The sequence below is a fragment of the Aethalodelphis obliquidens genome, unplaced genomic scaffold (genome assembly GCF_003676395.1).
Source record: "Aethalodelphis obliquidens isolate GAN/ISIS:26980383/991018 unplaced genomic scaffold, ASM367639v1 scaffold3, whole genome shotgun sequence".
In the NCBI taxonomy this organism is placed as follows: Eukaryota; Metazoa; Chordata; class Mammalia; order Artiodactyla; family Delphinidae; genus Aethalodelphis; species Aethalodelphis obliquidens.
The window spans coordinates 34,070,126-34,085,433 of NW_020837947.1; the positions used below are offsets into that span (position 1 = coordinate 34,070,126).

The 15,308-nt window shown below is 35.8% G+C and overlaps 1 protein-coding gene across 2 annotated transcripts in view; it reads left to right on the top strand.

The window, feature by feature from the left end:
• Positions 1 to 15,308, top strand: part of THEMIS (thymocyte selection associated) — a 162,139-nt gene that overhangs the window by 129,774 nt on the left and 17,057 nt on the right. For both annotated transcript variants that reach the window (XM_027086832.1, XM_027086836.1), the window contains one exon: positions 13,142 to 13,295. In XM_027086832.1, the coding sequence (XP_026942633.1) occupies positions 13,142 to 13,295 (154 nt within the window). The remainder of the gene's footprint in view (positions 1 to 13,141; positions 13,296 to 15,308) is intronic.

Consider the following 15,308-nt stretch of genomic DNA (forward strand, 5'->3'; position numbering starts at 1 on the left):
TACTAAGGACACCATTAAAAGAGTGAAAAGACAAGCTACAGAGTGAGGAAGTCTATTTATAAAATAAATAAGGGATAGTAAAAAAGAATTGTATTCAGAGTATATAAAAAACTTTTACCAATCGATGACAAAAATACAGACAGCACAATAGAGAAAATGGGCAAAACACTTGAATGTTTACTTCACAAAATAGGTACTTCACAATGACTAATATAACACTGAAGAACAGTTTAATCTCATTAGTCATCTGGGAAATGTAAATTAAAACCACTGTAAGATAACACTACAGAATCACAGAGTGGTAAAAAAAACTGACAGTACCAAATCTTAGCAAAAATATGGAGAAACTGAAACTCATATACTCCTTATAAGAATAGAACGTGGGGAATCATTTTGCAAGATCTACTTACTAAAGCTGGGCATACGCACCCTCTATGACCTAACAATTATGTGCCTACAGAAATGTATGTATATGTGCACCCAGAAGGAACGTGTATATATGTGCACAAAAAGACATGCATTGGAATATTTATAGCAGTATTATTTGTAATAGCTAAAAACTGGAAACAGCTCTAATGTTCTTCAATAGTAGAGTACATAAATAAATTTTGGTATATTCATACAACAGTATACTCTATGAAGTTATGGATAAAAAGAAAGAATCCAGCCACAAAAGAGGATATACTCTGTTATTCACAGTATATAAAGTTTCCAAACAAGAAAGAAAACTAATCTATGATATTAGAAGTCAAGATAGTGTTTAGCTTTGGAGAAGAGGAATTGGAAATGTGAGTGGGTTGGGGCATGAAGGAGCTGCTGAGGTGCTATTAACATTCTATTTTCAGATCTTACATAGGTGGTAGTGGTTACATAGGTGCATCCAATCTGTATCAAGTCATTGAGCTGTCATTATGTGTGCATTTTTCTGAGAGTATTATATACCTTAGTAAATAAATTTATTAAAATATTGTACTTATAATGTAAGCAAAACAAAAAATAGACCTGACAATTTTCACACTTCTAATATCTCTCCATCAGCCACATTGAAAGGAAAAAAAAAAAAGAAGATGCATTAATCATCCCCATCAAGATGTCAGCCAAAAAATTGAAATTATCAAAAAGATTGAAATAAGGATTTACAACCACTCTAAGCAACAACGAACTTCACCATATTTTGTACTGTGTTATGTGACATTAGCAACTGAGAAAATGAAACCTTAGTGATTAACAATATATTTGAAAACTAAGCAGTAAGAATATGAAGACAATTGACTGTAGTCAGTGCTGTTTATAATTATGTTATTCTAAATCCAGTACTTCATTATATTTAAAGTTCACTAAAACTAATATTAACTCTTTTGAGTTTTTCCAATAGTAGTAAAGAAAAGAATTACATATTATTGTGTAAACTAGTTCTTCCTAAAAATGACTAATGTAATACAAAGAAGCAATATGGTGACAAATTAAAACCATTTCATTTTATGAAAATACTCTTAGAAGATGTATAGACAAAAAATGCTGAAGATTTCAATATGCTAATACATGTAACAGGCATAGAATAGTGCCTGACACTTAGTAAGCACAAAATAAATGTTAGCTATTATTATTATTTGTACAAACAAATGACTCAGTGAGGGAGATTTTCTATAAAGTTGCAAGAGAGTTCAGTTTTTTCCTGACATGCATGTTTATTATATTTGCTAGATAGTGCTTCAGTAATAAAACCCATAAAGTATTTTTTGATGCATTGGAGAAGCCATGATTCTATACCTTAATAATTTCTTTAGTGAAAGCATTGATTTATGGGTGAACAAAGTCCAACTAGTTGATAGAGGAGCTGCCTTGTCTAGAAGTTTTAAAAGTGATCCTACAGGAAGATTAGAGTGATGAATCCACATATGAAATGCATTCCCAGTGTCATTATACGCAAGTTACTATAGCAAAGAAACTGTAGCCAAAAGTTTACAAAGTCCTGCAGGATGTTTTGAATATGGTTAATTTATAGAAACAAAAGTAAAAAATATAGTAGTATCCTCATTAAACTTTGTGAGGTGGGGAATGATTATGACATTCTCTTGTGCCATATAAAGATTTATAAATTATGACAAATTATTTTTTCCAAAATTGAAGATTATTAGTATTAAGATTTATTTTACAAAAGTCAAGTGTTCAAATTCACCTACCTAATCCATGACTCCAAGTGCCTGTCGGTAATCTGTAACCTAGAGGAATACACACACACGTTCACAATTGAGCTGGCCCTTCAATTAAAAGGACAAAAAATAACTGTCATAAAAGAATCATCTATAATGAAGATTTTAAAAATGTATTGTTTTGAAATATTTCTGAATGCTATGTGCTTTCATTCCTGAAAACAATGTGCAACATATAAAACCTCTCATCCTACAAACTTTAAAAACTTAGAAACAAAATTTTTAACCATTTACTAATTCTTCCAAAGAATTTCAGTGGGTTTTGAACACAGTAGTTAAAATATTAATTAACTATCAACTCAAATCTGTTTAGTTTTTAAAAAACAGTTGTACATTAGGGAAGATAGGGTGTTACTAGCTAACTTCAACATTATCTTTGCAAAATTAGTAGACATTGTTGAAAAATATGCCTCATGAGTTAGTGAGAGCGATTAACAATGTACTTTTCCCATTCGGATCCATGTATTTTTGTGAAGCATCATTTTCTGTGGCTTATACTCAGTTTAACCATTTAAACTCAGTTTATAAATCAACTGGATTGTGAAGGAAACAATTGAATTGCTATAACACAAAGTGTTAAACCAAGATTTAGAAAATAATGAAAACTATTCAATCATTTTTCTCAGTATTATTAATAAATGAAATAAAATTTTGCTTAAAATATTTTTATTTCAACTTTATTATTTTTAAAGTTTCTACTTTGAGTTTTATAATGCATATGATGAATTGGTAGAGTAAATACACGTAACTATATGTACTTTTATGTATTGGCACATGCATCAAATTTATGTTTTATACTTAAATTTTTTTTGTTATGAACACGTGATCAGAATGGTTTAGAGATCACTGATTTAGAGGCTGGTAGGAAAGAGAAAAGGTGGAGAAAGAGATGAGTGAACGAGGATCCAAGAGAGTACAGTGTTTCTGGAGACTGAGGGGAAAACGTATTTTAAAAAAATGTGAGGTGGTTAACAGTTATGTGCAGCCGAAAGCTCAGGAACCACGAGGTCTGAATAAAGGCCATGGGATTTATGACTGATGATTAGAAAGTTATTGGTGAAAATATTTTAAATCAAGTGGTAGGAACAGAAACCAGATTCCATGCAGTAAATACCAGTTAATACGTAAGTGGGAGGGAAGGAAAAGAAGCAGTAAGAATAGATCAGTCTCACTAAAGTTTGGCAGAAAATGAATGAAGAAATGGAGAGGCAGAGTCAGAGAATACAGTAGAAGTGGGCAGAGTAATTGAGTCAAGGGCAAAGTGGGAGAGAAAGGGTCACAGTCAGAGGAAGAGGCACTTACTTTATAAAGAGGGCAGGATGCTTTGTAAGTCAGAAAGAAGAAGAGATTAAGTGACTTTCTAAGAAAAGACAAGAAAGCTGTGGAAATTGATTTCAGATGGCCATGATATCAATAAATTAAGTGATTACATAACGTCCTATGATTGAGGAATGCCAGGTTGCAACTGTGAGCTTGATAAAGGAGGAAAAGATTTTGGAACGTCATCTATGGATGCCTCACAAGGAACTGAAGCAGAGATCCTCAGATTACTGAGCAACACTGAGGACCCGATGTCACCAGGCAACATGAACTTACATCAGAGACAAATAGGAAAATTATAAGACTTTTTTTTTTAAACCAGCAATGAGCTACCTCTTTGTGAGAGAACAGAAAGTGACTATTAGGGATTGGCAAAGAGAGTGGAATGGAAAATGAGAATCTCACAACCACAGTGAGAAAACTATTAACATGTGGGTTCTAAGGACCCCTTAGTCCTTAGTCTAAGGACCCCTCAGTCCTTGCCTTAGTGAGGCAAGGAGGAGGCTAATAGAGTGAAGTGACTTGAAGACTGAGCGGAAAGAACAGGGCTAACTAAGCAAGTGTGAGCACAGAAGAGAGTGCTAGAACTCAAGATCTTGATGATGGAGAAATTCTGAGGAACAATGAAGTCCAAGTTCTGACTGTACTTACAAGAGGTTAAAAAAGAGTAGAAAATAAAAGTTCCACAGAGGTGTGAGCATGAAAGTCCTCTGACGTCATGCTGGTAGAGGGATGGCAAAGAGCAGGACAGGAGCCGAAGAGGGCATTGTGAGCAAAGTGGGAGAGGATCCTGGAGATGATGGAAGGGTCATGCCAGGATTGTGTAGAAATTTAGAAAAGTCGTTGGATGGTGGTGCCAGACAATGCTTTATAAAGGGGTTGGGGAGTAGGGTGTGTGAGTAGAAAGAGGTCAGAAAGGCAGCCTTCATGGGAAAGGGTTTCAAAGGAATGTTGCCAGGCTTGAGGTGAGGGGGTGGGAAGCAGCCTTCGAGGACTACATCCTATGTTGGTCTCTTGTTCACGATAGCAGGGGATTTTTACATTTTAGCAACACTTTGATGGCAAGAATGCCATTTAACATTTCATATAATGCAAATAGCTGAAGAAATAGTAAATTGTACTCAACAAAATTGTTGCTAGCTCAAATAATAGTATAGCAATGCTTTAAATCAGGTTGCCAGGATGGATGCCTTTCAAAGACTCATGTGAAAGTCTGTGTTCTAACACCCAGAAGGTTAAAAAGATTTCAAATGTAATTTTTAAGAAATGAATTTAGAATTCTTTTTATAGATACAGAACTATTATATGGTACACTGCAGTTCCCATCTGCCATCTGCAGCAAGCATTGCTCTGCTGGACATTTTTCAAATGCTATTCATATGTCTACTGATTCAAAACTAATTTCACCAAAAACTAATCTAAACAAAAAAAGTGTGTCACATAATTTATGTTGCTGGAATTTCTGTTCTCCAATTCAAATTAAGATTAATTTTCCTGCCCTTTGGCCACAAATTACCCTTACAGAGTCTAAGAGTTAAGATTTTCCAATTAAGATAGGAGCCATGAAAGTTATAAATAATAACCATGTGAATTAATACTTTAAAAATTTTCAGGAAGACAAAATAAAGAAAAAGAAGAAAATTTATTTATACACAAAGAGCTATTCCAGTGTTCATAACAGCAATGCTATAAGTAAGGCAACCTTGGTATTTTGTAGGGGATGCGCTTGTCACAGCAGCTCTAAAATAGCAAACGTTTTTGCACACTTGTCCATTATCTAATGAGGCAAACATCTTTGAGGGCAGCCAGACTTCTCATTTATTTCCTTAAGAATAACAAATGTATAGATTAGCTGTCTCTTCTGACCTTATTTTAAAATAAAGATATGTTGGTTAAGCATTTACCTCAAGTGCCCATTTCATCTTTGGCTAAGTTCATAGAATATTAGAGTGGCAAGAAGTAGATTGAATTGAGCTTTACAGAACAGTGTAAAGAGGTTCTCTGCCCTGAGAGTCTGGAGGAAAATTCTTAAATTTCTTTCAATCAAGGTGTGTGATTATATTGAGTTCTTCTTGCATTTGAAGCTAGGATTTGATTTTTCCCAAGGCAGTGGCCAAATCAACATCACATCAGGATGGTGGGACTTCTGGATGTCAAATTGTCTAGTTGCCAGTTTTCAGCAAAGAGAGAACGGTGCAACTGAAATATGTGAGTAGTTATAATATCTTCCTTTAGTACATAATATGTTCTGGAAACAGGTCTTTGAAAGTAGGCTTAAAGGTTTAAAGTAGGCTTAATAGTAAATGAAGGGCTTCTTTCCCAGAAAACATCGTATAATCTGTGATGTATGATGTATGATGGGTGATAAGATCTCTAATCACAGTTCCAAAAGGGATAGTCTTCTTTGGATCTGGTCCCAGCAAGTCCATCAGGAAGAGGAGGTCCTTGAAGGGCAGAGATGGAAGATTCTCATCTCTTATCAGGGCAACTAGGGAAGCAGATACAGGCATCTTTCTTTTCCGTGGGCCAATTGTCTCTTCTCTGACCCAAAGGAAAGGGCAATGCAAATAGAAAACCCCAACTCTTTTAAATGTCTGAGCTTCTGATGATACATGCAGCAGGCTGGAAAAAGGGGGCTTGGTCCCACCTGGTAATCACAATTAGGTGCAAGAGCATCTAAGTGTCAAGCCACATGCATGCACCTGGGACTGTTGCTGAGGCCCCCAGTCAGTCGCCAGCTCAGAGCCTGGCCAGTGTGATCCCAATGGAAGAAGAAGGTGTGCGTGGTTGAGGGGGGAAGAGCCCTGGCTGAGGAGCGTAAGTGATGCCAGCAAAGGGTCTCACCCAGGAAGACCACAGCCTGAAGCTCTGGGAATGGGAAAGGTGGAGATGGGCTTCTGATGGGCTGAAGAAATGAGGCCTGCCTACTACAGGCCTGGGCAACCCCCATGCCCTCCCACCCACTGCCCGCAAACAACCTAAGGCTGGAAGGGACAGGAACGGTGTCAAAGGTGGCTTGTCTTTGGAATTGGGCGGAAGAAGCTCAAAAGCAGTCTCTTTCAGTTGGTATGAAGAATGTTTTGTTTGCAGAAAAGACAGTTAATTTGTATACATGGATAATTGTGTGAAACCTCAGATTATTGTCTGAAAGAGAGGACTATTGACTATTTATATGGATTGATCCATTTTAGATTACTTGCAGTTTATAGTCTTGCTTGTTTAAATATTTTCCTCAGGAAAAAAACCCAAACATTTGTCTCCATTTAATTGAATCTGTATAGTGCACAATGAGAATTTATTACTTTTTCTAAACCACTTGATAACCTTCTAAATTATTTATGGTGATTCAACCATATAACGAACAAAAGAGAAAACACATGCAAACGCACACATGCGTACACACACACACACACACACACACACACACACACACACACACACACACACACACATTAGAAAGACTATATAGAGGATTACATGTTCTCCCGGAATGATAATTTGATTGTGCACAGCAAACCTGTATTTTTTGTGGTTGGATTTTGATCCTTTATTTTAATGTATAGGCTCTGATTATTGTTACTATTGTTTTTGTCTTAAGTAGAATTTAATTCTGAGGAAGAAAGTTCATGAGAAATTTTTTCCTGAATATCATTTGAAATTTCTTCTCAGCTATCCCTTGAGTTCACTACTCTGAAATGAAAAAGTACAGGCAGTGGAAAGGAGCAGTTGTTTATATAAGCAGAGAAGGAGGTCACTTTTTTTAGTCTGTTAGGAGAGTGATTGACTTTTTGTAAAGTAAAAAGTAAAATACATTATCTGGGATACTTCATGTTGTTTTAAAAGAGGATGATGTTTAGTCCCTGGGCCAAGACAGTCCCTATATGGCTTTCTAAGTTTGAAAAGCAAACCTTATTTGCCCTTGGGGAGAAAAGACAAAGTGAATGTAATCATGAACTGGGAATCTCAATAAATTGTTTGGAAAAGGGTAATTTTTACCCAACAACATGGCCTGAGGTATGAGATGAAAGATAGATTTGAAAAAGTCTTTCAATGTTTTTCATAGATGTCTGGGTTGACTTTTTTGGGGCAGTGTTTATTTGTTCCTTTCTTTGTACATGAGGAAAATATCCAGTACCTTGTAATTGGATCATTGCTTTCAGCAAGAACACTAAAAGCCGTACTCAAACTCCAAGCCAAGAATAACATGAAAAATAATTTAATAGTCATTTTATATTAGCAGACAGGATGTTAATGACTCATTTCTAATGACAAGTTAAATGGAAATTACACAAAATGAACAGGATCTATTTTTCAAGTACTATAGAGTGGTCACAAAGGTCCGAGGCCTGCCAATTCAAATTTATCTGTGTTCCTCTCTATTCTTTGCACACATCTTATTTTTCTCATTTTTCTATGGACTTGATCTTCAGGTTGAAAGCTTGACATCACTGCAGCAGTGCCTGACAGAGGGTTTTATTGCTTCTATTATTATCAGGCCACAATCTCATGCCTCAGGAATATGTGTATACACTCTGTTCTTAAGTTCTCACTTTCCCTGGCATCACCATTATTTGATTTATAGTTTCCATAGATAGTGACCAGTCTAACTTGAATCAGACATATGTATGGGATGTTACATAACCATAGTGTTTGCAATGATTGCAGCAATGAGTTCATTTAAAAGCATGGGATTTGTGATGTGTTTTTTTAATGGATAAAAGAAGTTAAAAATGTGTGTGCCTTTCGACTATATAATAAGTTTTACTGTTAGGAGTGAGTGGCTATCACTCCTAACATGTGAACATGTGACTATGTATTGTTCATTGATAAGCTGGCCTCTTTTTCTTTAAAAGTCATAAAAATTAAGTCTGTATATTATTCATGCATTTCTTCATTCATTTAATATATAACTATTTAATATTTACTATATTTAAATGCTGAAATAAGGACTAAGAATGGTGAATAGGAAAGACATAGTCTTTATTTTCAGTGGATTTCTATTTTAATCAGAAGATAGACACTAAACATTAAACCAGGTATCATTTAATTGCATTTGTGAAAATTGCTGAGGAGAAACTTGTAGGAGCCCCGGACTTAGTAAAATTAAGGAAGAAGAGTTAGTGAACAATGTTTTAGGCAAATGAAATAGCTGAGCCACAAGACAAGAGGGGAGAGGGGTGGGATTGTAGAGCTAAAGGACATTAGAATTGGAGTCCAGAGTGCTTGTCATGGCATACAAACCCCTGCCTCATCCCATTTCATACATCTCTCCCCACCTACCCCTGGAATCATAAACATACACAGTAGATGGTAAATCAAGCCACATGATTGTTGGGATTACCTAGGGGTGGTAAAAAGAAAGCTGGGTCAGTAACAAAACCTTGAGATACTTTTACAGTCAATGTTTAGGTAAAGGAGGTTGAACCAGCAAAAAAGACTAAGAATCATTGGTCAGAAGCCAAGCATAGGGAGGTGACTAGACACAGCATACACTGCTGATGGGAAAAAGGTAAAGTCTGACAGATTACAGACCAGACTTAAGTTTTAGAACTAGGATGGATGCTATGTAGAGAAAAAAAGGAAAAGATTCTAGAACACTAGTGGATCTGAGGTCGTAATGAGATCCAAGTATAGTCTTGGTGAAAGCACTCTAGGAAGTGAGAGCATTCGCTGTAGTAGAGAGAGAGAGACACTCTACTTGAGGACAGGAGATTAGGTGAGAGAGGAGGACATTTAGTGATTTTGAAAGTGGAAAATGTTCAGGTTATGTCAGGTTTCAGACTTGACTCTGGGCGTGAAAGGCTAAGGTAGAGAAATGAAAAGTTCATTTGTAATAAGGAGATCCAGTCAAGGTGTTGAGTGGAATGTTTGTGTAGATGTGAACATCATTCAGGATCATGGGGCTAGAAGAGAAAACAATAATCCAGTCTTTTTATGAAGGATGAATTGTGACTAGAGATTAGTAGGTAAATGATACCAACAATAAAGGAGATAGTGCATAGCTAGATGGCAAGAATGTCAAAGCAGCAGGGATTTTTTGAAAGGAGTTAAGGATGCAATGGACAGCACTAGGTGCCAGAGTATCATCAGCCTGAGGGTATCTAGGGTGTTGAGGAATAAGCAGCCATCTTCATTTGCGACAGAAGTGCTGTCCTCAGTGGAGAGTGGAATTTTAGTCAAGGTTGGAAGGTAGAGGAAATGTTCTGAAAGAAAGTTAAGTATGCGGTGAAATTTCCAAAGGCACAGTGGAAGAATCTGAGAGATAGGAGAGAAGAGAGGGAGAGAGAGACGGGGGCAGAGTGGGAGGTGGGATGGGGTGGGGAACTGGTGCTCAGTGGAGAGCAATTGGCAGTAAAAAATGGAGCATTATGGGAATTTTATTGTAGCAGAAAATCAATACCTGGAGATGGTTTGAAGACTCAGGGACCTGGAGGGAAGGGCTAAGGAAATAAGGATTAGAGAACGTGTCAGGGTTAGTAGCTTAAGAGATGACTGCCTCACTGGGGCCTGGGAACAGGAGCTTGGCTGTAATAACTAAAGCAAAGAAGAGCCTGGAAAGCCTGACAGAGACCAAAATGTGGGGACTACCTCTAGCAAAGTGGGATTTTTAATTGTTGAAATGCTAATAGGCTAATATTAGCATTAAATGATAATATTATAAAATGTCCAACCTCATGGAAGCAGCCTAAGTGTCCATTGACAGATGAATGGATAAAGAAGATGTGGCACATATATGCAATGGAATATTACTCAGCCATAAAAAGAAACACAATTGAGTTATTTGTAGTGAGGTGGATGGACCTAGAGTCTGTCATAAAGAATGAAGTAAGTCAGAAAGAGAAAAACAAATACCGTATGCTAACACATATATATGGAATCTAAAACCAAAAATGGTTCTGAAGACCCTAGGTGCAGGACAGGAATAAAGACACAGGCATAGAGAATGGAGATGAGGACACGGGGAGGGGGAAGAGTAAGCTGGGACAAAGTGAGAGAGTGGCATGGACATATATACACTACCAAATGTAAAATAGCTAGTGGGAAGCAGCCACATAGCACAGGGAGATCAGTTCGGTCCTTTGTGTCCACCTAGAGGAGTGGGATAGGGAGAGTGGGAGGCAGACACAAGAGGGAGGAGATATGGGGATATATGTATATGTATAGCTGATTCACTTTGTTATAAAGCAGAAACTAACACACCATTGTAAAGCAATTATACTCCAATAAACATGTTAAAAAGAAAAAAAAAAAGGAGAGAAAAAATAAATAAATAAAATGTCCAACCTGCCAGAGGTTTGCACCAAGAAGCACCAGGCCTTTACAATACTTGATCCATTCTGACCAAGAGTTCATTTTCTCTCCTCAACCTTTCATGTTAAGCTTTCAGGTTTAACAATTTTATTTAAATTCTGCGTTTCTTCTCTGAAGTCTGGGATATACTATAAATTACATAATTTGCATGAACTTTTTCTAACATTTCAATTCCTCACTTAATATCATTCAATTCCTCACTTAATATCATCAATTGAATTTGGTATGAAAAAGCAGGAAGCTACATTCCTTCTTTAATCTAGTTTATTGCTCAGTATTGAGAAACTATGATTTAATACTCATCTAATAACTTGAAATAATAATACTTTTTCCAAAGTATCTAATTCAAAATCAGGAAAAGTATTTTTTTTCAAAGCTATGTGGTAGTACATGCTTGACAATAAATTTAAAAATTCATATCAAGTGATGGACTTAGCTTTCTGTGGGCTGTGGATGAGTCAAATGTAAACAAGTGTAGTGGGTTAGTTCTAGTTAATATCAACATTCAAACTGATCTTTTGAGTTGTCCCTGGTAGTACCATCAGGATTCCATCTTTTGTCATTTAAGAAGGAATTTGAGAATTATCTACAAATGACTTACCACACTCTTAATTCTCTGCTTAAACAGTTTAAGAAATTGTAGTTGAACAATTTAGAGACTAAGTTATATTTATATTTATATTCTCACAATACTCCTAGTATCTGGGATACTATATATAAATGATTGTTGGATGTGCCAGTTATCTATCACCACGCAATGCTGCATACTCACCAGAAAAACTTAGAGGCACCCAGTAAAAAACACATTTTTCATGAGGCTCTGGGGTTCAGCTGACCTGAATTAGTTTTAGCTGATCTGGGTTGGGTTTGCCCAAATATCTGAGTCTCTTCTGGCTGTTGGTTGTCTTAGCTTGGATGACTAGGGTAACATGATTCTGTTTTCTGTCCTGCTCAACCTCCAGAAGACTAGTCTAGGCATGTTCTCATGGCACAGGGGAAGGGCAAGAATGAGCAAAACCAATTATGCAAGCATCTTTCAACTCTCTGTGTCACATGTGTCAATATTCCGTTGGTCCAGAAAAAGTCACATGAACAAGTCAAAAGTCACAGTAGGAGGGTACTGCAAGATTACACAGAAAGGACATGTATACAGAGAGAAGTGAAGAATTGGGGCCATGGGTGCAACTGGTCCACCACATTGAATGAATAAATGAACAAATGGATCACAGAGTGATGGGAAGAGCACTGGACTAAGGGATGGGAGACATATCCCTGAGGCGTGGCACTGTTCATTCTGTTAATTTGGGTAAATTGTTTAATCATTCTGGACCCTAATTTCCTTATTGGCTCTTTCCAAGCTTTAAAAGCCTTTGATTCAAGCTTTTAATGAATATTTAATGAATTTAATGCTGTACACAGTCTATAAGAGAAACTTAAGGAAAGTTGTTCATTATGCTGTCCTTCAGTGAACCAAAATGGCTAGTGTGGATGGCCAAAATTCACTGGCTACTTTTGACTCTATGAATCTGAATATTTTGTAATCAGATTCAAACTGAAAAACTTCTATTCTGAATTTCGCTATGAAGCAATGTGCTGAAAGTTCAATTTCCTTTTTGCGTCTTTAGTGTTTGCTCCTATATGATGATTCTTTTGAAGAATACAATATGTCAGTACTACATCAAACACTATGATATTTCTTATATGTGAGATGTGTTTTAGAGTCCATTGATGTTTTGCCTTAATAATTCATTGTTAGGATGAATTATCATTCTAAAATTGACTAGAGGAGCTTTATCAAATTTGGATAACGCTGGTAAAATTGTGGGTTATTTTAAAGTAAATATTATGATTAGTTTTATAATATAAAAGGTACAGATAATACAAAATGAATCCTGTTCATTATATAATAAATAATTATGTAATATGTAATGAAATGGTGGATTACTAAACTATAAGAATAAAAACTGAGTGAAAAAGTTGTAAATAAAAATATTTTATAAGCTCCACAAGAAGAAAGTAATGTACACAAATGGTCTCTGAAGATGATATTCTGTGTCTGAGATAACTTCTTACTTTAGTCACTTAGATTGCCTAAAAAGTTCAACACTTAGATTACCAGAATAGGTTGATGAAGATATAATCTGTAACTCACTCTGACATATAGAATGTTCTGTTTCAGATATACAGAAATAACTTGCCACATGATAAATGTTTATCCTTGTCCTACCTCTGGGAAACATTTAGTTTGGACTGATAATTTACTTGTGAAATCAATCACCCAGCCTATGTCATTTCAGAGTCTCCACGTAGACAGATCCAAGAAACTGTGCTCAAGTCAAGCTGGCCTGGATTCCAAAGTACCAGTTGGTTGTCAAAATGATTTGGCTGATCTGGAGAAAGAGAAGAGAAAGACTGGGAAAACTGCAGTAGCAGGCACCAGTGCAACCACAGGTCCGTTAAGCCACATGATATTGGTTTTAACTGCCTTTATGACAGATGCACAATGTACAGCTTCTTACTGCCATTTTATTTGGACTATATGACTTAGTCGAAGTGATGGACCTGACCTGCGAATCTCACTGAAATTTAGTTTTAAGTGAAGCATAGTATTAAGCACTCATATTGATGATAGGTCTGTTCATTGCTGTTATTAGATTTTTCTTCTCATTTATGGTTTTCATGGCCAAGGAAGTGTTCTATTTTAATATTGCTTTTATTATCATGACAATAATATGTGTAAATGTTTGCTGAAATTAACAAGAAGGTTTAATGGCTTGAGAAGAGGTCAAAATAATTGAGATGCTTTTAATTTTAAAAGTGTCAGATGAGTGACCTAATGCAGACTTGAATTATGATAGTTTAGTTTATAGAGATGGCGATCTGATATTTTTCATCTCTACTAAAAGCAAAACAAGAGAAAATGGACTTGTGGAGAAGTTGATATCATTCAATTAAGCTGCCCAGACTAACTTCCATATTGTGGAAATCTTGGATGAGTTAGCACGGGAAATGAGAATTTTCTTTCTTGGCAATATTTTAAACACACCAAAGAAGCTCAATATCATTATACTTTATCTTTAAAACTTCACATTTCATTTGTAGAAAGTTGAAACTGTAATTATTCTTAAGCATATGATTTTTTCTTTTCCCCTCCTTATTTGACTTTGTAGCCAGCACTCTTTTTTCCTCCCAGGGCATGTAAAAGTTAAAATACTACATATAAAGTCTCTGAAGTGTTTCTGCTGAAACTGTACAATTTGGGTTCTTTCATGTAGTTAACTTACTGGCTTCTGACACTCCTATAAAAATATCCCATAGAGCTTTTCTTATTACCTTTTCATTGACTCTTTCTGAATGATAAAAATGAAATTCTGTAAAGGGCTTTGAAAACCATGCACATTGCAATTCCTCCAAATTTCAAATACTAACCAAGTGTGACTATACAAGAAACAGCTACTGCAGTGAAAATTACTGCACTGTGTTGAGTCTCAGGCTATTATTAATTCATTGGAAACTATTTTTTTCCTTAAGATTATGGATCCTAAAAGGTACCAGATAATACAATTGCTGAGATCAAAGTTTTTGTTTCAATCATAGAAAAACTTATTATCTGATCTTCCCCTGTGTGTGCATCTTCCTGGGATGCTATGTGACAGCCCCAAGTTTGTGCTCTGAATGAATAGTGCAGAGTATGTTACAGACCAGGGCAGAAACTGCTTTGAACCTATTGCCTATTAGTGATGGTTTAAGAAAAAAAGAGCACCTGAAATTAAAGTGATGGTTCTACTAACCATCACTTAGTAGTGATGGTTAGTAGTAAGACTTACTAACTTTACTCAAGAGAGTAAAGTGAAATCTCCTTTCTTACATTAATTTCAACATGTATTTATTTAAAAATTACCTAGTATGTGGATCTGGGCAATATTTTCACTTGCTTTCCCATTTGAAATTACAATAAATTATAGAGTCTATCTTCATTATGAGTTATAATTGAATGACAATTCCATACATAAAAATACAAAAGTAAAGCAGAAATATAATTCTTCAAAATTCATTTTTTTCTTGTGGAATATTATATATTTTCTTCATTAAAAAAACGCTCTTTTGATCTGTACTTCACATTTACTGTCCTTGGAATGGATAGCTCATCTGTGAATATTCATCAACCACCTTGGAGTTCAGGATAAGCAAATCATACTCCTTCTGAGCTTTCTCCTCTTTTTAAATTTGAGACATAAGTCAGTCATTTCCTAAATTCTCTTTGGATGAAAATGGCAGTTTTAGAGGCTCTGTGGCGTATCACAGAGAAAACAAAGCAGAACAAAACAAAAAAACCGTATTAAGACAGGGGAGCTGCATCTCGAGTTTTGCTCCTTCTAGACACCCAGACCTTATTCTTTCAGTTAGATGAAGTGGAACCATTTCAGATATGTATCTAATAATTATACTAAAGGGAAGTCTTCA